The sequence below is a fragment of the Microtus oregoni genome, unplaced genomic scaffold (assembly GCF_018167655.1).
Source record: "Microtus oregoni isolate MIOR12 unplaced genomic scaffold, Mior012 000013F_ref0000133, whole genome shotgun sequence".
Lineage (NCBI taxonomy): Eukaryota > Metazoa > Chordata > Mammalia > Rodentia > Cricetidae > Microtus > Microtus oregoni.
In genome coordinates this window covers 45,537,717-45,560,221 of record NW_024543072.1, presented here as the reverse complement: position 1 = coordinate 45,560,221, position 22,505 = coordinate 45,537,717, and the positions used below count along the sequence as shown (strand labels likewise).

The window sequence follows — 22,505 nt, the reverse complement described above, 5'->3', positions numbered from 1 at the left end:
TCCTGTGTCAGGCACTGCCTGTGGCAACCTGCACATCCATCTTTCTTTACCTGTTCTATCTCGCTGCTGATCTCCAGGGCCTCCCTAGCTGCGCTCTTTGCCCTCTGGGTGTCGGCAGCGGCACTCCCCAGGGCCGTTTCTGCTTGCTGGGTCTTGTCAGTGGCTTCTGCAACCTTCTGGCTAATATGGGAGAGTCTCTTCATGGCCTCTTCAGCCTCGGCTTTTTTGTCTTCCACCTGCAGATCAAACTCTGAAACAAAGGAAAGAAAAAACCTATTTTCACAGACACAAGGATTATAAGTAAAAGCTGAATGAGATAGCCTGATGTTTTGAGAAAAAAAAAATCCTGAAAGATGAGAGATGGGGCTGGGTTATTCTTTCTTTCCCAAGAGAAAGAATCTTAAAAGATCTATTGGGGGAGCCACTGACAGTCACCCTGTCCGGGACTCCACCGCTGCAAGGATGCCAGCACCCAAAGTGAACCACACACAGCAGGTGAATCCTAGAAGCCCAAAGCTCTAAGGCCAAGCCTGAGGTCAATGACCAGAGCTGGGGTGGTCACAGAGCTGGGGTGTGGTCATCGAATTGGGTGTGGTCACAGAGTCGGGATGGTCACAGTGGGTACGGGAGAGAATCCAAGCCATGTTAGTGAATGATGCTACAATTTTAACCAAGTGTCTTCAAGGCACACCTCAAATTCCTTGACAACCACATGTCATTACCTCAGAACAGCCATATTGGTGACCAGGCCCCCCAAGGAAAGGAAAGTATCAATTCATTAGTGACATATTGGATGTGGAGGACCTTAGAGATCTCCTGTTACCCTTAAGGAGAACACAGAGATCTAGAAAGGCTGGCTGAGTTCTATGGCCACACAGAGAGTTTGACCTCATCACAGGGCCCAGTAAGGACCGGAACTCAGGACTTCTGATACTTTGGTGAATTACTTCCACTGCCTTCCTCAAGCATTAGTAAGATCATCATTACCTTAGAAAAACAGTGACTCAGCATCTATTAATAACCAGTACACCCACCACCACTTAAGGAGAGAAATGGGGACTTAAATGAATCATAAATGTACCTTTAAAAGTGCCAACCTGGATCACATAGCACTCACCTCTGAGGTTCTTCAGGATATTCTCAACTTCATAAAAAGTGGCATTGCCTGTGCTTAGCGCTTCTTGGGCTCTGTTTTTAGCAAGGTTGGCACGGGAAAGCAGCTGATCTGATGTCTGTAAATAGAACAAGATTAGAATAAGTGCATTCCTGCTGGCACAATCACCCTGACACAGTTTCTCCGTGACAACAGAGCGCTGTGACTCACCACAGGCTGAGGGTGCTGGAGCAAAGCCCTCTACAATCTAATCAGGGACAGACTTTGTAAGTCAACAAGATACGCCTTTTACAGGAGAGTCTTCAACTCTTGTCCGCCATCAGGGGTGGGAAGAGTTTTGCAAATTATCGTTTTAAACACTAGATACTTGTTGAAACCAAGATAATAGACAGAGTTGGACCAGAATGAGACATAGAAGGCCTGGGTCCTCTTCCAGGGTTCAGATGCTGACTCAGTTTTGATGCTAATGCCATCAAAACTCCAATCTTGGCTACTCTCTCTGCAGCCAGTGGCACCGTGACCTGCGGAGGCTTACTAGTAGAGGCCCTGACCTTTTCACTCACATAGTAGGCATCTAGTACATGCTTGTTGACGGAGTGATTGGAACAGAGAGAGTACCTGTCTCCTGTCCTTCCCAGTCTGTAAAAGCTGTTGTGTTTCCTTTTCCCAGTTCCCCAGATTGTTTTGCACACGTGTGAAGGCATCCATCTGTCTGGTCACCAGGTTGGAGAGAGAATCAGCTTTTTGTCTGATCCTCTTCGCCTCCACCTGTGGGCACAAAGATAAGAATGAGTCGGGTTGTCTGCACACAAGCACACACTAACTTCAGGACCCCGTGTCACCATCTGAATTAGTGCCAGCCTTAAGAAGTCAAGAAAACAGACATTGGCCCTAAAGCACAAAGCTTACCAGAAAAGAAGCAGTGTGCCAAAGAAAGACAGGCAATAGGTCTCCCAAGAATACAGTAAGTTTTGTTCAATTAAAGAGCAGACTTTTTAATTTTTTTTTAAAACAATAGCTTTATCTATTCATATAACATATCTCTATGGGGATCGTTGTGAGTGATGTCAGCTATAGGTATGCAGATGAACTTAATCCAACTAGGTTGCAATAGCTAAGAATGATGCAGGAAAAAAAAGCAAACCTTCTGATGACAAAACTCTTCTTGTTAGCAGAACAGAGAAATGTATCAAACTCCATAATAATTCCCCATTGGTTACAATTTGAGGGTCCCCAGAAGTAAGGAGGAAATATAAAACGTTTCTCTACTAACAGGCTCAAGAACAAGGACTGGGGTCAAGAACAGAAAGACAACAGAAAGCACCTATACCCTTCCCAGCACAAAGCAAAAAGTTGATGCTATGGTTTCAATACGGGTCACCACCCACACAGTAAGCATCTGGTTGACAAGGGGTGCTAACGGGGGTATGAAAAGCCTTTGTGGGGATGGTGGGAGGCCCTTAGGCCCTGTTATCTCAAAAGGGACTGTGCACACTTGCCTATCTTTTCCTCTGTCTTTTGGAGATGGCCTTCTGCTACCCTTAGCAGAACACAGCTAATGCAGGCACCGTGCCTTTAAATGTCTGAACTACTCAGCTGAAGGAACCCTTTCCCTAAGAAATCTGTTGCCTTGGCTGTGCACCATGCTGACGTGATGCTAACACAGTCAACACGGAGAACAGTCTTCTGGCCGAACAACCTTATGAAATCCCTCGAGAAGAAAGGGGCTTCCTGGCCGTTTGTCTGTGGGTGAGGAGCATAGGAATAGTGGCCTCACCTGAAAGGACAGATCATGGGTTCCCTGGAGCTGAGATGCTGAATCCAGGAGGCGGAGACTGTGTTGATAAGACCTATCAGCTTCAATGTCAGCTTGGGTACTGTCCCTTGACAACTGCTGGGCCAGGGACTTGGTGTTTTCTAATCTGTAGGCAGAAAAAGCAGATAGTCAATAATAATGATAGTAATAATAGTAATAATGGAGGGAGGAACCTTGTGAACATACTCTTTCTTTCCTTTTCATTTTGGAGATAGAATCTTGCATAGCCTTGGCTGGCCTGAAACTTACTGCATTCCTCCTGCCTCTGCCTCTAAGAACTAGGATTGCAGGTATGCACAACCACAACCACATGGAGCAGAGAATACTCTTTGTAAAAAAATCAAAAATTTATCCTGCGGTTTTAAAAATGTGGGCTAGGCATGGGACTCAAAGCGTTTAGGAGACAGAGACAAGTAGATCTCTGTGAGTTCAAGGCTAGCCTGATCTACATAGGAAGTTACAAGCCAGTTAAGGCTGCTCACACTCACTCTTTCTCCTCCCCCTTTGTGTGTGTGTGTGTGTGTGTGTGTGTGTGTGTGTGTATGTAGTTAGAATAAGGAAAAACAAGCTAGGCTATATGTTAGCTACATGATGCTACAGTCTAAATTTAACCCTTATGGCTTATGTAGGTTTGGTCAGAAAAACTCAAGCTTTTCAACTGCTGATGATATAATATGACTTTTCTGTCGTCAGTCCTATCAGCTGGGTCGATATTTACCTTCACAGACCAGAGGGTAACCATCTCTCCGTGCACCGTCATGTCTCAGTTAGAACTTAAGTTTTTCTTAGCTATCACAACCTTTCTTTTCCCAGTCCTAAAAATAGCCCCCAAAGTACTACTCATTGTTATACCCTTATTATTATTTTTTTGGCTTGATCTATATGTTTATTGTCTTTATGAAAAAACCTTCACAGAAAATTGCTGTAGCTCTCAGCAGCTATTCCTGAGCTCCGAGGAAGCTTGCCTTCTTTTGAGCAATCCGATCTTTCTACCAGTCTTCTTCCAGGTAAGGGAAAATCTGGTACGGCTCCTCCTCCACCACCACTACCACCACCACCTTCTCCTTCTCTTCTTATTTGTTTTGTCTTTCGAGACAGGGTTTCTCTGTCTTGACTGTCCCTGGCTGTCCTGGAACTCACTTTGTAGACCAGATTGGCCTGTAACTCAATCTGCCTGCCTCTGCCTCTGAGTGCTGTGGTGTGTGTGCACCTCCACTACCCAGCCTCCTCTTCTTCTTAACCCCTCTCTTGGGCTTCTTCTCATATAATGGATCCTCTTGGGGAGCAGCATGAGCTTTCTTATGCATTTCCTCCATGTCTGGAGTTACGTTGTCCTTTATGTACTGAGAGAACTGTTTCTTAAAAGCATCTCCGTCTTCCTCTATTAGGTAATGCATGTAAACTGAAATACTCTGACTCATGCTGTGCTCCTGATGGCCTTCTGTGCTGACGTCCCCACTTTCAGAATCACAACCAGGGAGTTATTTGGTACTATAAGGGGTTGATTATCCTCCATTCACAGTTCCTTCAGGACCCCAAAAAACTTTATTGCCAGTTGTAGTTTGGGCAAGACCTGCATTCAAAAAGCAAGTGAAGGCACCAGGCTGACCACCAATGCTTTCCACGCTGTATTCCTCTCCAGTCACCTCCACTTGGCCTTCATAGGTCTTGCCTATTCCAAACCTACCGGGAAGCCTGCGGGCCAGCAGCACGCCAGCACAATAGACTGTGGTATAATTTGTCAGGCCAACTTTCACACTGTATTTTGGTAGTTCCCGATCATATGCTGTGCAGACTATTGCATCCCCTCGGTTGTGGGGGGATGTAGTCTGACAGATAAGATCTCCGTCAGTCACTATCATCATGTGCTGGAGCGTGATGTCCTCATTTTTGCTCTGGATCACCGATCATTTCCCAGCATAGTTGTCAGTTTTACCCTCTTTCTCCCCTCTAAAGCTCAAAGGCCTCTCTCAGAGTAGGCCTTCCTCCTAACAGCCTTCATACACCCCTCCTGCAGAGCGGAAAGCCACAACTGCAGCTCCACACAGATCTCATTATTATTAATTATCATTATTAATGTATAATTTCAAATTATTATTTTTGTTATTAATGTATAATTTCAAAGAGACGAGATGCTCCTCAAGAGGGAGGATTCAGCTTTTACGGCCCACCCAGAAGGAGTCAGTCGAACGTACTTTCCCATAAGACCTTGTACCATGGAGCTGTCCAGGATGCCACTTCCACCTCCTCCACTCTGAGCCTTGCGGGCCAAGGACAAAGCTTGCTGGGAATAGTCCTCAGTTTCCCTTGCTAGTTGCTTCATCGTGTTAGCTGACTCAATGTGGCTGAAGACAGTAAAGATCAAGAATTAGAGTTGTCATAGAAAAATCAGCATAGGTTGGTAACATAACTCGTTCCTACAGACACAGAAAAAGAATAAAGGTTTGCTTGTAGAAGCCAATCGGAACTGACGTGAAGGCATGGAGTCAGAGGAAGCATGAGAAGCAGGTGTTCTGGAGAACAGTCTCAGGTCACCGCCCTTTTCCATTTCTGCCATACTCAGAGAAGGTATGGAGAGGGAAGATGGGAGTGGCTCAGGGCGATAGACCAGCGTGTCTATAAGCTGTTTTCCCACAAGCAGAACCCCCAAGGCTTCCCACCCAGAGTCCACATCCCTACTCATTGTGTTGGAACTTTAGAGTGGGCTTCAACTAAGGGGCAATACTTGTCAATAAAATCTCCTATCAATATCCGATCTCCTGGTGTTAGGAAGTAGCATTAAAACAGCAAAAACAGGGGCTCAGGAGGCAGCGCATGCTACAAAATCAGAAGCCAGCCCCTGTGGACTGAATTCCTCTTGAGATTAGCAGAGCCTTCCACCCTGCCTCGCAAAGCTTTTGAACACGATAGGATTTATAGTGAGAAGAAGTCAGGACCAGGAAGCTGCCTGTCGTCTCTGGGGTCCTGCAGCACCAGTTTCCGGGGGGGGGGGGTCCCTTTGTACCCCCCACAAGTGAGTAAACAACTCATTGCTGCTTGTTCTCAGGCTTGGTGTGGGAGTTGAGGAGTCCCTGAAAGCTGCACACACCCGTTTCCAGTGGCTGATTCATTTCACACGGTCAGAGGACTCACGTCGAACATGCACTAAAGCCATCTGTGAGTCATGGAGAAAGCTGGGAAACAAATACTTTTGCCGGCTCCTGCCAAGACAGTTCTGTGGACTGTCTGTCCCCTGCAATACTCTGGAAGCTAAGAGGCTCAGAACTGGCTTCCAGGCTGGGGAGGAGGGCTCGGGAGCCTGGAGGAGGCAATCTATGTTTGAGTCTCGAATGTTCCACAGTCTTAAATCACAGAGGCAGTCTGGAGGAGGGGTGCCAAATATCGCTACTTACCTATCTGCCAATCTTGTGGCTTCCTGAGCCAGACTTTTAAAGCCATTTGGTCCTGCATAGTGCTCTGAGGAATGGATGTTCTATGGGAAGAAAAGAGAATCGGTTAAGGTTTTACATTTGACTCTGGAGCCTCAACAGAAGAGCCAGCAGGACTTCTCATAGCCACACAAGAGCCCCTGCCCTGACACACCAAAGGGCCCTGGTCACCATGGTAACTCATAAAAAGGTGTGCGTTGGTAAGAACAAAGTAGCTATTCAATTTCAGAAGAAGGCTATGCAAAATATAGATGCATCTAAAAGTATATCTGTTTCTCTGACGTGGTGGTGCACACTCGTAACACTTTGGGGGGAGAAACAGGAAGATCATGATATTGAGGCTAGCCTGGGCTCCATAGTGAGACCCCGTCTCAAAAAATATACATTCTACACATATATATCATGGTGTGTGTGTGTGTGTGTGTGTGCATCTGCCTGCACATACATATGTAAAGACCAGAAATTGATCTTGGATGTCTTTCTTTTTTACTCTCAACCTTATTTTTTGAGACACTTACAATTTACCAGGTTGGACTGACTGGCCAGTGAGTCTCTGGAATTCTCCTGTCCCTGTCCCCTTCCTAGCACTGGGGTTATAAAGGCATTTACCACCACAACTGGCTCTTCTTGGGCTCTGGGGATCTGAACTCAGGTCTCCACACTGCCACCACAAACACTTACTGAGCCTTCTTCCCTGACCAGTATACTAAGTTTTGACAATACTTATTTAGTGGTAATTGGATCATAGGGGTTTTTTTTTATTGATTTTCTACAATAAATACTTTTCAAACGGGGGAGTCAAAACAATATCAATGAGATTTTTTTTAAATTATACTATCTGATTATCTTTCAATTTCCTTTCTTATTTAGCTCATGGCTTTGGTTTTGAATCCAGTTTTTGTATACCCCAGGCTGGCCTTAATCTAGCAAAGGCTGACCTTGATCCTGGTCCTCCTGCCTCCGCCAAACTCACTCCCATTTCCTTTATTCATCTCTGCTGTTATTGCTTCTGTCACCCTTGTTGTTTGCTTGGGTTGGCTTTGAGCCAGGATCTCACTGTATAGTGAAGTCTGACCTTGAACTTGCTGCTCTTCTGCCTGGACCTCCTGAGTGCTGAGATCACAGCCATTCTCGACAGTAAGCACAGTTACACCACAGCCTCCAAACTCATATCTCCCTCTGCTACTGCACCTTAGACTACCAAGGAGCGTGTGCTGATGGCACAGGCACCAGCTCACTCTTTCGCTTTCAGCCCCATGTTCCCATCAGAGTCTCCTTCCACCTCCCTGCTTCCTTCCTTCTTTCTGTTTTCACTCACTCATTAATTCATTTCTTTATCTTTTTTTACACTTACGCAGCAAATAACTACAACAGCTACATACTGCATTAGGGGCAGAGAATACAGATATGAAATAAACTAAATTCCACATAAAGGAAATAGAAAAGGCAGGATTTTGTCTATTATGAAAATGTGTCTAGAAAGAAATCAACTACAGAGGGGTGTATAATACAGTTCTGTGGGAAATTGCAGGAGCAAAGGACACAGAGATAGATAGATAGATAGATAGATAGATAGATAGATAGATGATAGATAGAGGATAGATAGATAATAGATAGATAGATAGATAGATAGATGATAGACAGAGGATGATGATGGATGGATGGATAGATGATAGATAGATAGATAGATAGATAGATAGATAGATAGATAGATAGATGCATCTGTTACAAAGAAGAAAAGCCCAGCTACCTGCCAGGTAGATCAAGACATCCAGGGACAGAGAATGAGCCAGTGAGACCTGTGGAACAGCCCCCAACATGGCCACAATGAATACCCTAACCAATTAAATACAGAGAGTAAATGCCCTAGCCAGCCAAACATACAGCGTTTTGCAGGGAAGCTTCATTTTCTGCCAGGCTCAGGCGCATCTGAGAGATGAGCCTGCTTGTATCCTGAACTCGGTTCTGATTCTGACTGCCCAGGGCCTGAATCCTGTCCACAGTCATCTTGAGGTCGTCCAGGCGGTTCCGGTAGCTGTTCTCTTGGCTCCTTGCCTTGGCCAGCTGGAGACTGAGAGTTCTCTTGGCACCTGCGCACAAAGAGAAAAAGCAAGACTGATGTAGAATAATGGAGTTAACCCCCAAGGCCGACTAACTTAGAGCTGAATGAGAAAACGCGGGTGATGGACGTTTGTGTCGGTCTTCACCCTGTCACTTAGGCGCCAGGAGACCGTTATATTCAGTACTTTCACCCAGGCAAAGGCTGGCTGCAGATACTGCAGAGCTGACAGCCACAGAAGACTTTGCTTATGACCTAGTGTCACACTTCTTTCTAGGGCATGAATCTCCTAGCTATTAGGGAGTTGGCCTTCCTCACCTTCCGAAATCTCAGCTTCTCTCAGAATGTCCCGAAGGGCCTGCTCAGCCTGCTGCAGTCGGCCTTCCAGCTCTGAGCTGGAGACTGCACCACCGTGACCACTCCCAGCCTGTGAGACCAGGGCTTCCAGGCTCTGAAGCTGCTGGCTAAACTGGCCCATCTGGAAACACACAGGAAAGGTATCAGAGCACAGGATGAGGACCAGAGTTCATCCCCATAACTGCAGCGGGTATCCAGGGGGCAACAGCTAGACAAGCTTGATGTGTCATGGTGGTTGAGATTTAGACTCTTGAGCTAGACCTACTGAGTGTGGATCCTGGCTCACTACTCTAGGCAGTGACCTTGGCAAGTCATTTTCTTCTCTATAAAATTGGGGTGATAAAAAGATATAGTTATTTCTTGTGTTCAGTGAGTTAATATTTACACATGCCCACCAGAACCTGACATCAGGAAATTTCTAGAAAAGGCTATTGAGGGCTAGAGATACAGCTCAGTGTTAGAGTACTTGCCTAGGAGATACAAAGTTCAGTTCTTACTACTACACAAAATGAAAATAAAATGTATAGTTTTTAGCAACCTGTGGTGGAACACACCTGTAATCCCGGCACTTGGGAGACAGAGACAAGAGGATCATGGGCTCAAAGTGACAGCCTCAGAATCCATAGTGAGTCTAAGGCCAGCCTAGGCTACATGAGACCCTCAAACTAGCTTTCTACAGGCTATTAAATAGGAGAATGTAGCTGGGGAGTAGTGACACATTCCTTTAATTCCAGCTCTCGGAAGGCAGAGACAGGTGGATCTCTGTGAGTTTGAGGCCAGCCTAGTCTACAGAGCGAGTTCCAGGACAGGCTCCAAAGCTACAGAGAAACTCTGTCTCGAAAAAACCAAAACAAAATCCAAAAAGCAACAACAAAAAAACCCAACCAATCAAACAAGCAAAAACCCCAAAACCAGATTAAGGAACTGTAGAGATGACTCAGTGGTTAAGACCATGTGTTGACCTGGGTTTAGTTCCCAATCCCACATGGTAGTAACTCCAGTTCTAAAGGATCTATGCTTTCTTTGGTTCTCTGTGAGCACCAGGCACACCTGAGATGCACAGACATGCACACACGCAGGCAAAACACCCATATACATTTTAAAACAATAATTAAAAAAAAAACAATCTTTAAAAAAAAAAACCCCAGATTGTTTACATATGAAGTTCAATTTGTCCCTTAATCATTAATAATTATTAGTAATTATCAATATCAAGTTCATTCATCTTTGAAGTTTAAGTTTTTATTAAATTTTATCATTTTATTTTTTGATACAGGGTGTCATCTGTAGACCAGGCTGGTCTGAAACTTAACTAGTTAGCTCAGGATTGCCTGAAACTCTGGGCAATGGTCTCAGCCTCCTGCAGGCTGGGAAAGCAAACCTGAGTCGCCGTGATCTGCTCTGGAACTTGTTTTATAAGGTCATGTCTTGGAGTCGGACGGAACCTTGCTAGAAGTGGCACATTACAGTGGGGTCTTCCTTTGCCTTCTGTTGCTGTGGTAAATACCGTGACCAAAAGCAACTTGGAGAGGAAAGGGTTTATTGCATCTTGCTGCTTATAGTCCACAATAAAGGGAAGTCAGAGCAGGAATCCCAGGCAGGAACAGGAGCAGAAGCTATCGGGGAACGCTGCTTACTGGCTTGCTCTCCACGCCTTACTCGGCCCTCCTGCTCAGGGCTGACACCAGCCAGAGTGGTTGGCTTCTCCCACAGCCATCACTAATTGAGAAACTGTCCCACAGATTGCCTCCAGGTAATCTCATGGGGGCATTTTCTCAATTGAGGCTCCTCATTCCAGGTGATTCTAGTCTGTGTCAAGTTGACAAAAAAACTAACCAGGACAAATGGAAAGACTCTGGGGGACATGAGCGTCACTCCCGATCCCATGTGGTGTGCCACTTTGAAAAACATCACAAGTATTTTCAGACAGTAACCCTTGAGAACTGAATTCAGAATACTTTCCTCCCCAGGTTCACTAAGTTGTCCTGAGTACCAAGTGAGACAGGATCTGCCAGACGGTGTTGAAAATGGTATAGATGAGAGTGGAAAGCTACTGTAAAATTATTATGTGCAATGTTTCTAGTATAATTTAACTTTTTTTAATTGTATTTATTGTATGTGTGTTTGAGTGCATTAGTGTGTGTGCGCATGCCAGGGAGGACAACACCTGGGAGGGAGGCGGCTTACTCCTTTACATGGCTCTAGGGATTGGACTCAGGGTTGTCAGACTTGCCTGTGTCCACAGAGCCATTTTGCACCCATATTTTTTTAAAGTAACACAAATACCAATGCCCAGGAAATTTGGGGTTTGTACACCTGTGATAGAACCAGGGTACAGAGTCATTTAGAATCTGTCTGCCTGGGGCTGGGGGCTGGGAAGGAGAAGCAGGCTTACCTGAATCTTCACTTGATCATAACAAGCGGGACAACTGGTCAGTGCTGCGTGCTCACAGTTGAGGCCTCCGAAGCCTGCCTTGCAAACACAGCTGCCGTCACTCCGACACTCTCCAGGCTCTGAGCCCACGGGGTTGCAGTTGCAGGCTAAGAGATAAGAGGCAGATAAATGGTGCCCTTCCACCCCACTCATCCCAGAAAAGGAGGTGTGGCAAGGGAAAAGGACCTTGTCCTGCCCCTGTCACTCACACCATGTCAGGTCTCTTCATGGCTGTGGCCTCAAGCACATTCCTATACAAGTAAGTCGTGAATGAAGAGGCACCAGGATGGCTCTCATCTTCCTCCTACTGGGCACTTTGCTGGCACCCTGATTTTGCTTATAAAGTACATTTCTTTAGGGCCTATTTTGAGCCTGATGTAAACACTGCCCTCTGTTTTACCGATGAGGAATGTGAGCTCAGAGAGGCTGAATAATTCGCTCAGGTCCTAGAACAAACAAATGGCAAGGGACGGTGAGGGCTCAGAAAAGCCAATGTTCCTTTCCTGGCACTGCAGGAAAGGCCAGGGGAGGCAGGAGCCCTACTGTGCGCCAGCTTCTGTTTAGGAGGCAAGGATGTCCCAGTGGTGAGGGGCTGCTCTCTCTTAGAGCTGAGTGTCCTGTATAACACACACATCTTTCCCATGCCTCTTCCTTTTTTAGCAGTGAACTCCCAGGAGCTAGGATGTTCTCGTCAGTGCCACTTTAGTTCTGGGGTGCGAACTGCAGCAACTGGCCGGGCCTAGACAGCTAAGTGAAGAAGTATATGGTCTAATTTTAATGAAATGTAAAATGAGGAAAGGGTTAATTTATGCACCTTTGTGTCTATTTACTTTTAAAACAAAAGCAAAACAAGGGCTTCCTCAGTCGCTCAGACTACTCTCTAACTCAGGATTGTCTTGCCTTAGCCTCATGAGTGCTGGGATTATAGGCATGAACACCTAGTCACAGGGGTCCTCAGGCACCTTCAGGTAGACACGCTGGTGTCCAGATCTGATAACAGGGACACTTCTAAGTGCCCGACTCCAGAGTCACCATCAGCATCCGTGGGCCTGGACTCTAACGCTGAGCTGAGAAATGTACCTGCTCACTCAGGCTTTGATCTCAAGCAGCCCTGTCCCCCTCCTCCCAGCCCCCCAGCCCCTGCAACAGCTGCTTTGAAGCCGGGCTTCCCCAGGAGCACTTCCAAGGGTTACCTTCTGTACATACTCGCACTGACTTCCCGAGAGGGTCTCTCAAACTGCTTAACGACCCACCCCCTCCCCATTTCCGTTTGTTCAGCTCAATTGTGAGTCCTTTATTGCTCTCCGGTGACAGGTCTGGCTGCTTCTTTTCTGCCTACCTGCCTTGGGGTTGGGCAGAGGATGTGGCCCCACTTTATCTGCTCTTCCCCTCAGGAATGTAAACCTGACCTTTTTAACTTCCCCCACCCATGTTTAACCATTTGAGAGCCTTGAGCACCAGTTCCAGAGTCTGGTGCAGGGGCCACTGCTCTAAGGCTTCTGGCAGTGAATGGTGCAGATTGGTCAGGAGCCAGTCTGGTCACGGAACCTGCTGCCTCACGATATTAGTCTCCTTGTCTGTCATTTGCATCCGTTTATAGACTCTAGCAAGTTCATATGTGTTTACATATGTGCACGCATACACATGGGGGGGGGCTTAATTTGTCTGGGATATAGTCCTACCTCGACACTTGTCTGCTGGGTTGGGAGCCAACGGGTCCCCGAAGTAACCTGCCTTGCACTGGTCACAGTAGACACCCGCTGTGTTGTAGATGCACTTCAAGCACCTGCCTGTCAGCCGGTCACAGTTCCCAGAGGCATTGGGGTCCACATTATTGTTGCATTGGCAGCGCTGACAAGGTCTGACTGGACCACGTTCTCCAAAGGGATCCCCGAAATAGCCATCGGCACAGAGCTCACAACGGGCACCTGGGAAGGAACCAAGGAAGATGTGATCACCCCAGATGCTTACATTATGGTAGTGGAACCAGAGAAAGAGGTCTAAGGCTCCAGGCAGAAGAATCTGGCAGATGCATTGTGGTAGTTTGAATGAAAATAGCCCCATAGGCTCATAAGGATTGGCACCATTAGGAGGTGTAGCATTGGAGCAGATGTGGTTTTGTTAAAGGAAGTGTGCCACTGGGAGTGGGCTTTGAGGTTTCAGATGCTCAAGCCAGGCCCAGTGTGTCACTGTCTCTTCCTGCTGCCTTCGGATCCAAACGTAGAACTCTCATCTCCTCCAGCACCATGTCCGCCTGTGTGTACCATGCTTCCCACCATGATAGTAATGGACTAAACCTCTGAACTGTAAGCCAGCCCCAGTTAAAATTTTTCCTGTATGATAGTTGCCATGGTCATGGTTTCTTCACAACAGCACCCTAGCTAAGATAGGCATTAAACCCAGGCCCCCAGGACAGTACCCTCAGGAACAGGTGCGTGCGGCAGGGGTCGGGCCTGCCACTTGATGGCCTTGGTCACCATGGGTTAGAACATTGCAGCACCACAAAGAGGCTTAGTTAGCTAGTTGGGTCAAAGCCAACAGAGAGGGGCAAAGGCAGTGAAATTTCAATGATATCAAGGCTGCTGCTGAGCACTTAGTTCTTCAGATTGAGAGGCATGTGACACTCAGGGGCACTGAGTCCTCCTCATCAGGAAATAACATAATCCGGGACTATGGACATAGCTCAGAGAGTAGATTACTGGCCTCGCATGCACAAACCCTGGGTTTGATCCCTCAGGATTGGTAGCACACACCTCTACTCCCAGCATGTGGGAGGTGGAGGCAAGAGACCAAGAATCCAAGGTCAGGGTTGGAGAGATGGCAACGGTGGTTAGCAGCACATGCTGCTCCTGCGGGGGAACCCAGTTCAGTTCTCAGCGTCCACGTCAGATGGCTCGCAACGACCTGACTAGCTTCAGGGGATCCGATGGCCTCTGCTGACCTCAGTGGGTACCCGCACTCATGTGCACATACTCCCCTTACACAGATAATTAAAAATGATTTTTTCGAAAGGAGGTCAAGGTCATCCTCAAAAACTAAGTTCAAGGCCAGCTCAGGCTACAGGAGACCCTGGAGGAGCAGAGGGCTTTAGACCTCCCGTTTACTTGGTCTGAACCTTTCATTCCCTAAACAAACGCACGGGACTGTTAACAAACCAGCACTGTGCTTCCCCCCCTCCCCCATAACCACACCAGCCCCTGCTCAATTGGCAACGACGCTCAGGTAACACATATCCTTAGCTTTAGAGTGTGCACATTTTGACTAACCTGAAGCAATATTCACTTCCCAGAAAGTCTCCGGGATGGAAGCTATTCACAGTCCACGGCATCAGTCCAGGAAGAAGCTGACTGAAGGCCACTTTGCTGGCCTTACCTGTGACCCCAGGGGGACAGTTGTTGCACACCACCTCCTCCGTCTCAGGCATCACTGAACAGCTGAAGCCATTGTGACAGGGGCATGGCTTGCAGCTCCGGGGGTCGTGTGGGTCATTGTAGAAACCAATGGGACAGTCAGCACACTCAATGTCCGGGTTCTCATCCCCTGCATAGCAATCTCCTGGAAGGTCGGAGAGAGAAATGGCAGAGTCAGACAAAATATCTCCTTCGATGTGGATGAATGTGGGGATCAGACTACAGAGCCCCAAGTCTTCCCAAAGCTTCCCCCAGCATCCGAACCCTGGCATTCATCTCCACCCATAAACCAAATATAAACGTGGCCACCACCTTGGGTCTCACCCTCACCCCTCACATTCTATAGACACACACTTCCTCACGATCCATAGCACAACACTGTTCCCCTGTCCTTCATGGCCATACCATTTGCTGGCACCCCCAGTTAGACCCTGACTGGCCTTTGATCTCCCCACATAATACCTGCAACTCAACACCAATTCCCCCGCCTTGCCCTGTACATGACAGTCATTTCCTGTAACCTGGCACCTTTCTCTCACAATCCTGTGGCACTTCCATAACAAAAGGGGTCAAGTGTACTATCGCCATGTCCATCTCCCTTGACCTCAGTCCCTTGCGCCCCATTCTTTTCCCATCTCCTGAGTGAATTCGGGTGTGGTATTTCTTCCCCAGCTCTCGCCTCCAAGGGAGAGCCACTCAGCTGGCTCTCCCCCAGACACCTGGTCCAGGTTTCACTCACCTGTGTCTGGATCGCAGGCCCCGCCCCCTTGGCAGTTACAGGGAATACAGGAGCCAAAAGGCCCCAGTCTCGCTGAATCTCTCTTGTAGCCAGAGGCACAATCCTGGCAGAATTGTCCCTTGTACCCCACAGGGCATACACAATGTTCAACCCAGGGTGCCGGGGCTCCAGAGACAGGGCGGGCTGAAATCAGGGTCACGTTGTCAATGTAGCCCGTACCTGCAAGAGAAAGCAGAAATTAGAAGTAGCAAGGTCTAAAGCCATGACAGAGAATAGTGGTTGGTCCAGGCCTATAGTCCCAGCACACTGTGGGGCAGAGGCAGGAGAATCTCTGCAAACTCAAGGCCAGCCTTGTTCAAGACCAGCCAGGGTTTCGTTTTCTCTACCCAGGTGGTGTTCACACATGGTACGTGGGCAGCTATAGCAGTTGCTGTCTGGACTCTGGAGTCAGGAAAATGAGGGTCTAAATTGTGGCTGGATCCACATTAACTGTGTGAATTTGGCAAATTCCTTGACTTCTCCAGACTTCATGTCCTCAGTCTAGTAGAGACGTGGTAGCATTATCTGGCCCCTTGGTTCATTGTGAGAATTTAATGGAACACTACGTGACCATGATGTACCTGGCAAACAGTAACAACCCAACTCCTACTCCCCACTGTCTCCATGGCATTAGGGACATGGACATGGCAGAGCAGCCACACTTCCTTGGACACAGTGTTTAGCAGTGTGAGGAACGGACCTCCCCTTTAAGTAATTGCATGTGGGATTAGAAGGCCCAGCATAGGAAGTTCACAGCAGCGAATCAGCAGAAGACATGTTCAAACACAGTAGCACTGAGCCTAACAACGCGAGGAATAAACGGGGCTGTAGCGAAACACGGTCATCATAACTGAACTGAAGGGACTCTTAGCAAAGAAGTTACTTGCTATTCATTTATTTCTATTCATGAGAGCCGACCTCGAGCTAGAGAAATGCTCCTTTTAGGAAAAAAAAATATATAAAACCCAGACTCAACATCAAGGGGCCTGTCTCCTTACTTGGAGCCTGCCCCCATGGGATGTGGAAGCAGATGACACTCAAACCAGGGAGGAATGGGATCATTTGCCTTCTCTCCGTCACTTACTGTACTCTCCGTAGGTAGCTCGGATCATCAGGGTGGTGAGGTTCCGCAGCAATCTTCGGTACTCAAAATAACTCAGCTGGGGGCTCCAGTGACTGCTTGGATGCTCATTTAACCTGCAGAATTGAACATTTTTCAGTGCTCACAAATCAAGTCATGCCACCTTGCTACCTGATACAAATGGCACCCGAGAAGGTGGGAACCGTTAGGTTCTGGAGCTCTGCCTGGAGGAAGGCTTCTGGTAGAGAGCATCTTGGGGTTTTCTCTGTTTACTAGAAGAGCAAATCCCACAGGGAGCACTGGAAGGGGTGCCAGTGTATATATTTTCAAGAGTCACCGCAACCTGGTCCCAAACCCTTCGACACACTGTATTCTTAACCATTGCATAGCCCAGTACTAAACACACTTGACTTCCCCAAGCGCTGGCCCTCGAAAGTTGTTCTCCGTTCTTAGTTCTGTTCTTGAATGGTTCACTTGTCAGCTAAGCACATCTCACTGGTTCTTTCCAAATGTCCAAATCTATACCTTCCCTGAATCGTCCTGTAAGTGAGTGCTGGGGATCAAACCCAGCTCCCACACACACACACATGCACGTGCGCGCGCGCACACACACATGTGCGTGCACGTGCACATGGCAAGTGCTCTACCACTGAGCTGCATCTGCCGTAGGAATGCCTTCGTGCATTTACCAGTAGCCTCTGTGCTCACGTTCAGATTTCTTTTACTAGACTATTGATTGCAAAAAAAACCCTTTCATTTCATTCACTGACTGGTTGGTTAAATAAGATTTGGTTGTGGGGCTGGGAATGCAGCTCAGTGGTAGAGTATTTGCCTAACATGTGGGAAGCCCTGCATTCAACCCAGCATTACAGTGAAAGAATATATTCATGAAAACAACAACAACAACAAAGTTGACTGTTACCTTGGCTTGGACGGGAAGTTAAGGGCCTGGAGGAAAAGCAAACTAGGTAGGGGTGCTCGCCATTGAGTCAGGGAGCCTGAGTGAGCAATAACAATACCGTGCAGAAAGTGTTGTTAGCAGCTCACACACAGAACACCAGAGAAACACATGATGTCTGTAACTTTGCCTGGGTTTAGAGAAAGCTCATACAAAGAAAGCATGTAAGTTGAACCCTGAGAACCTCACTAGGTTGAGGATGTGAGAATCCAGCCAGGAAGGGTGTGTATATATCATAAGAGTAGGAAACACTCAGTTAAGACCTTTACCCAGGGCTGGGGAAATGGCTCTGAAGGTATAGTGCCTGCCGTGCAAGCACAAAGACTTGCTTTTAAATCCCCGGGACTCATGTAAAGTGTGTGCAGTGGTACATGCCTGTAATCACAGAGCTTTGACAGCCAGGTGGGAGGTGGAAACAGGAGAATCCCAGGGAGCTTGAGGGCAGGCTAAGTGCTTGTAACTACAAACAGCAAAGGGGGGGAGGGGTTCAGAGATCAAACTCCGGTTTCCAAATCTGAGCAGCAAGCGCTTCTATCTGACAAATCTCACTATGTAGCCCAGGCTGTCCTGGAACTCACTCTGACCAGGCTGGCCTTGAACTCACAGAGATCAGAGATCTGCCCGCCTCTAACTTCTAAGTACTGCCACCACTCCCAAGGACACATCTTGACATATAGCTTCTTGGTGGCTTTCCATCATCTTGCCAGCATAGACAAGATCTAAGCGCTCTGAAATGATACCTAAGATACAGCCTGATAAGTACTCTCCAGACTTTTCAAGCTTATTTATCTATCTCCCTTTTACATGCTATCTTCAGACCACGAAAATACCCTCTATGGGCTCAGTGGTGAAGAGCACCAGCTGCTCTTCCAGAGGAACTGGGTTTGGTTCCCAGCACCCACACAACAGTTCACAACCATATACTTCTAGTTGCAGGATCCAACAGCGTCTCTAGGCTCCGAGGACGCCAGACGCGCACACGTGTGTGTGTGTGTGTGTGTGTGTGTGTGTGTGTGTAATTTGCCCTATATAATGACTCTGCACATCCTCAGAAGTTCACACTTGGATGGAGGTTATCCTTCTCTAATTTTTCTTCCTGGAAAAGCCTTGTGTATCCTTCCATTCTCAGCTGACACACCTGAAGCCTTGTGAAACTCTCCTTGGTGACTCCAGGCATACCCAAGCTCATTCCAAAATGAACGCACACCACCATGAGAACAGCTACTGGATTGTATTGCTCTTGTTTTTAGGTGTGTTATATATCTCACCAGACCCCAAGCTCTGGGAGGACCAAGGTCCTATTCCATCTTTCCTTCCTATCCTCTAACACAGTCCGGAGCACTGAGTGGACACAGCTTCCTGCCCCTGCCTCTCTGGACACACCACTCCAAAGACACTTCTATAGGATGATGCAGCCTCTACGATGTCCCCTATGCCAGTTTCTCTGACCTCAGTCCTCCCCATCCCCTTCACTTCACTTCTCGCTCCACTCATGTTCAACTGCTGGGAGTGTCACGGGCACGTCCTCTGACTGTTAGCCTACCCCTCTTCCCTTCCTTCGAGATGGCTCTCCACGCTTGCCTCATCTTCTTGAGACACCTCTATCATTCCAGTACAGCTGTACCTCCTGTGTTTGCTCAGAATACCTGTGTCCACCCTGTCATCTCAGTCACCAACAGGTGGTACTGCCATCATTTCCTCCCCATGACTGTGAACCTGTCAGTTCCAGAGGGAAGGAACAGTGTCCTGTTTCTGCATGTATCAACCGTGTCTGGTAACTCCTGGGGCTCAGAAGAGCTTACCGGATGAAAGTACGCCTGTGTGAGCACAGGAACAAGGGACTCACGCCTTCCACTATTTGGTGTGCCTGGAGCCTCTTTTTACCTGAATGTGTAAGTCTTCGTGATCCCGCAGGGAAGTGTCTTGCCAAGAGGCATCAGGGGAGCTCTGATCTGTAGCCCAGCACCTTCCAGGATCACATCGTAAGCCGATGGGTGTCTACCTCCTCTGTCCACGCGGTAGTCAAAAGACAGGCTCTGCCCATAACTCACTTGCTGATTACCAAGAAACTTGGCTGTGAAGTAGATTTTTGAAAGATCAGTGGTACTTCTGGGAAGGCAAATACATGCACAAACTGGATTAATGTTGTCAGTTTCTGTGAAAGTCCTGTGTGACCTACCCGCCCCTCTTCTATCTCAAACCTCCCTGACAAAAGGTCAGTAAATGTCATGGCTGTGACATCTACATGATATGTTGGCTGCGGAAGCGGTGCTGAAAGACCCTCGTCATAAGACAATTCTACCTATTAGATGGCTCACGGCGTGACCATCGCAGACAGGCTGATGTACAAAGATCCAGGAAGTGTTTTATATTTTAGGGAATGCTTCTGCAGACACCACATTTGTGTGTATGTGTTGGTGTGCATGTTCTTCTGTGTGTACAGGTGAGCATGAATATGTGTGTGTACACATTTGTGAACAGGCATGTGGAGGCTGGATATTGATGTTGGGTGTCTTCCTCAATTACTTTGCACACTAGTTTTGGAAACATGGTCTCTCATGGAGCCTGGAACTCATCAACTAGGCAAGCCTCTCTGGTTAGCAAACCCCAGAGATTCTTATGTCTCTACTGTTCTAGGGTTGGGGTTACAGGCACATACCACGGTGACCAGCTTCCGTGTGAGTGCTTAGCATTCAAACCCACGTCCTTATGCTCAAACACCTTAGAGACCAAGCCGTCTCCCCACCTCTACACGTATTTGATGGCAATAATTCCCAACTATTGGCATGCCCATTCTCATTGAATAGTTGAGAGGACTGAAGTTCAGAGACACTAAAAGAACAGCTTACTCGGGAAGTGCTCATTAGCTCAGGCTATATTAACCATGATTCAGATTCCAGCCAGACCTTTGCCACGCAGACACTAACACTGTTTTTAAAGCTTTACCGCATGCTCTGGGGCTGAAGAGATGGCTCAGCAGTTAAGAGTGCTTTCTGCTCTTCCAGCGGATCTGGGTTCAGTTTCCAGGACACACAGTGTGTGGCTCACAACCCACCTATAACTACCGCTCCGGGAGACCCACACTCTCTTCTGGACTCTGAGAGAGCTTGCACGCGTGTGCATCCCCACACTCAGACAAAACTCATAAATTAAAATTTTTCACCTTTTAAGAAGACATGCTTTGTTTTTGTTTTCCCATAGCCCTGTTAAGTTTGATTTCACACTCTGATGGGAAATCTGGAAACGTCCCATTTGGCTAACATGGGCCTCTCGGTAGGGGCTGACCTCCAGGATGCCTGGATTGTTGGAGAGTGTCAGGACATGGTGACTTATCAAAGTGGGCCTGCGTTCCAACTGGTCCCAGGAGCAGGACGGATCCCACATCACACTTCCCAAGTCAGTTTGTCTGTTCTGGCTCTGTAGTCCTATACACCGGCATCTTCAGAAGCCGTCCCTCACGTACCAGGTGCCACAAAGTACACTGGGTCCGATCTTCGGGCAGAACTAAACACATCCCCATGGCGCTGTGACCAGTGGAGCTTTGCCGGAGCCCCGTTCCTCTGAACTGCTTTCCAGCCATCAACATCTGCAAGACAACACCAGCACTCTGAGACAACTCCCATCATCCCTTGAGTTAAACAAGGCAAAGGCTTGCTTGCCAAAAAGTCTTCGAAGAAGTAGACAGGTTTTTTTTTTCCTATTCTTTTACAGTTTTCCAAATACCCCAATCATTACTACCCACCAACTCCTGTCCATGGCTGTTTTCACATTTAAAAAAGTTTGGTTTTTTACATTTTTATTTATTTCGTGTTTGTGTGCATGTGTGTGTGTGTGTGTGTGTGTGTGTGTGCATGTGTGTGTGTGTATGTGTGTGTGTGTGTGCACATGCCACAGTGTCTGTCACAGTCAGTTCTCTTCTCCACCATGAGGGTCCCAGGAATCGAACTCAAGTCCTCAGGCTTGGCAGCAAGTGCCTTTACCCCTGAGCTCGCTCACTGGCCCTTTGCCTTATCTTTGGCTGGCTCCTATCTCTGGGCTCCTGTGATTCAGGCTTGTTTTCACCTACCTGTAATTTGTACTTTTCTCATACTTACAAAAACAAGATTTGGCCTTAATGAGGTCAGACAGACACTAAACCAACTGAAATAATATCGATTTCCAACATGTTCACGCTGTTTTGAAGCATGCTAACAAAGGAGATCCATCGACTCAACGTATGCGGATGCCACGCTATTAGTGAGTGTGGACTCTGGGATGTCCTCATAAATCCCTCTCCTATTAGTTAGTGTGGACTCTGGGATGTCCTCATAAATCCCTCTCCCACATGAATAATTCGTTGTGGTTTTGAAATAGACATGGGTGGGAAGCAGAGGGATATAAATAGTTGGTCTCTTTTAGCTGTTTTTATGTTATTCATATGCTGTTTGGCTGTAATTTTTCAAGATACATGCTTTGTCTTCTCCCAGAATAATGTGCACAATACACGAGGGCTAGAGATGGAGCTCCAGGGCAAATGCCTGCATCGCACGCGTGAGGTCCTGGGCTCCATCCCAGGCACAGAATTTAACTGGGTGTGATGGCACAATTTTGTAATTCCAGGACCGGGGAGGGATCAGGAAGATCGGAAGTTCAAGGTTCTCCTCTGCTGCCTGTGGAGTTCAAGGCCAGTCTGAACAATCTCTGTCTTAACAAACACTAACTAGAGAATTCCTAATGATGACTAGGAAATGAATATGGAAGCCACTGTTGTAAGCACAAATCATAGATCCTTGTACAGTGTTAAATTTTTCATTTGTTTTAAATGTTTATATATGTTTTGAGATACTTTACCCTGATAGAATGTTGAGGTGATCTTGTGGACACTGAAGTCTGCAGAGCTGTGGCAGTTGGCTGAATGCCCATAGCAGAAACACTGGGTACAGCCCTCCGGGTTTGCCCTGTCCAGATGATAGTAACCTGGTCGGCACCTGCAGCAGGATTGTAGATGTCAGGACATTACAATTATTTCTTATTTCACAGAGACGACCATGCTGAACCACGCTGGTTCAGCCTCTGCCTACTTTTTCTTCC

At 47.3% G+C, this 22,505-nt stretch overlaps 1 protein-coding gene and 1 pseudogene across 1 annotated transcript in view; both read right to left on the bottom strand.

The window, feature by feature from the left end:
* Window positions 1–22,505, bottom strand: part of Lamc2 (laminin subunit gamma 2) — a 64,094-nt gene that overhangs the window by 6,864 nt on the left and 34,725 nt on the right. The window contains exons 5-20 of the mRNA XM_041662872.1: window positions 22,266–22,402; window positions 20,899–21,021; window positions 19,320–19,509; window positions 16,481–16,593; window positions 15,358–15,576; window positions 14,581–14,763; window positions 12,891–13,136; window positions 11,170–11,315; window positions 8,736–8,895; window positions 8,243–8,448; window positions 6,323–6,402; window positions 5,126–5,275; window positions 2,892–3,036; window positions 1,733–1,882; window positions 1,118–1,232; window positions 51–250 (exon numbers count right to left, since the gene is read on the bottom strand). Of these exons, the coding sequence (XP_041518806.1) occupies window positions 51–250; window positions 1,118–1,232; window positions 1,733–1,882; window positions 2,892–3,036; window positions 5,126–5,275; window positions 6,323–6,402; window positions 8,243–8,448; window positions 8,736–8,895; window positions 11,170–11,315; window positions 12,891–13,136; window positions 14,581–14,763; window positions 15,358–15,576; window positions 16,481–16,593; window positions 19,320–19,509; window positions 20,899–21,021; window positions 22,266–22,402 (2,563 nt within the window). The remainder of the gene's footprint in view (window positions 1–50; window positions 251–1,117; window positions 1,233–1,732; window positions 1,883–2,891; window positions 3,037–5,125; window positions 5,276–6,322; window positions 6,403–8,242; window positions 8,449–8,735; window positions 8,896–11,169; window positions 11,316–12,890; window positions 13,137–14,580; window positions 14,764–15,357; window positions 15,577–16,480; window positions 16,594–19,319; window positions 19,510–20,898; window positions 21,022–22,265; window positions 22,403–22,505) is intronic.
* Window positions 3,279–4,932, bottom strand: LOC121455341 (annotated as a pseudogene).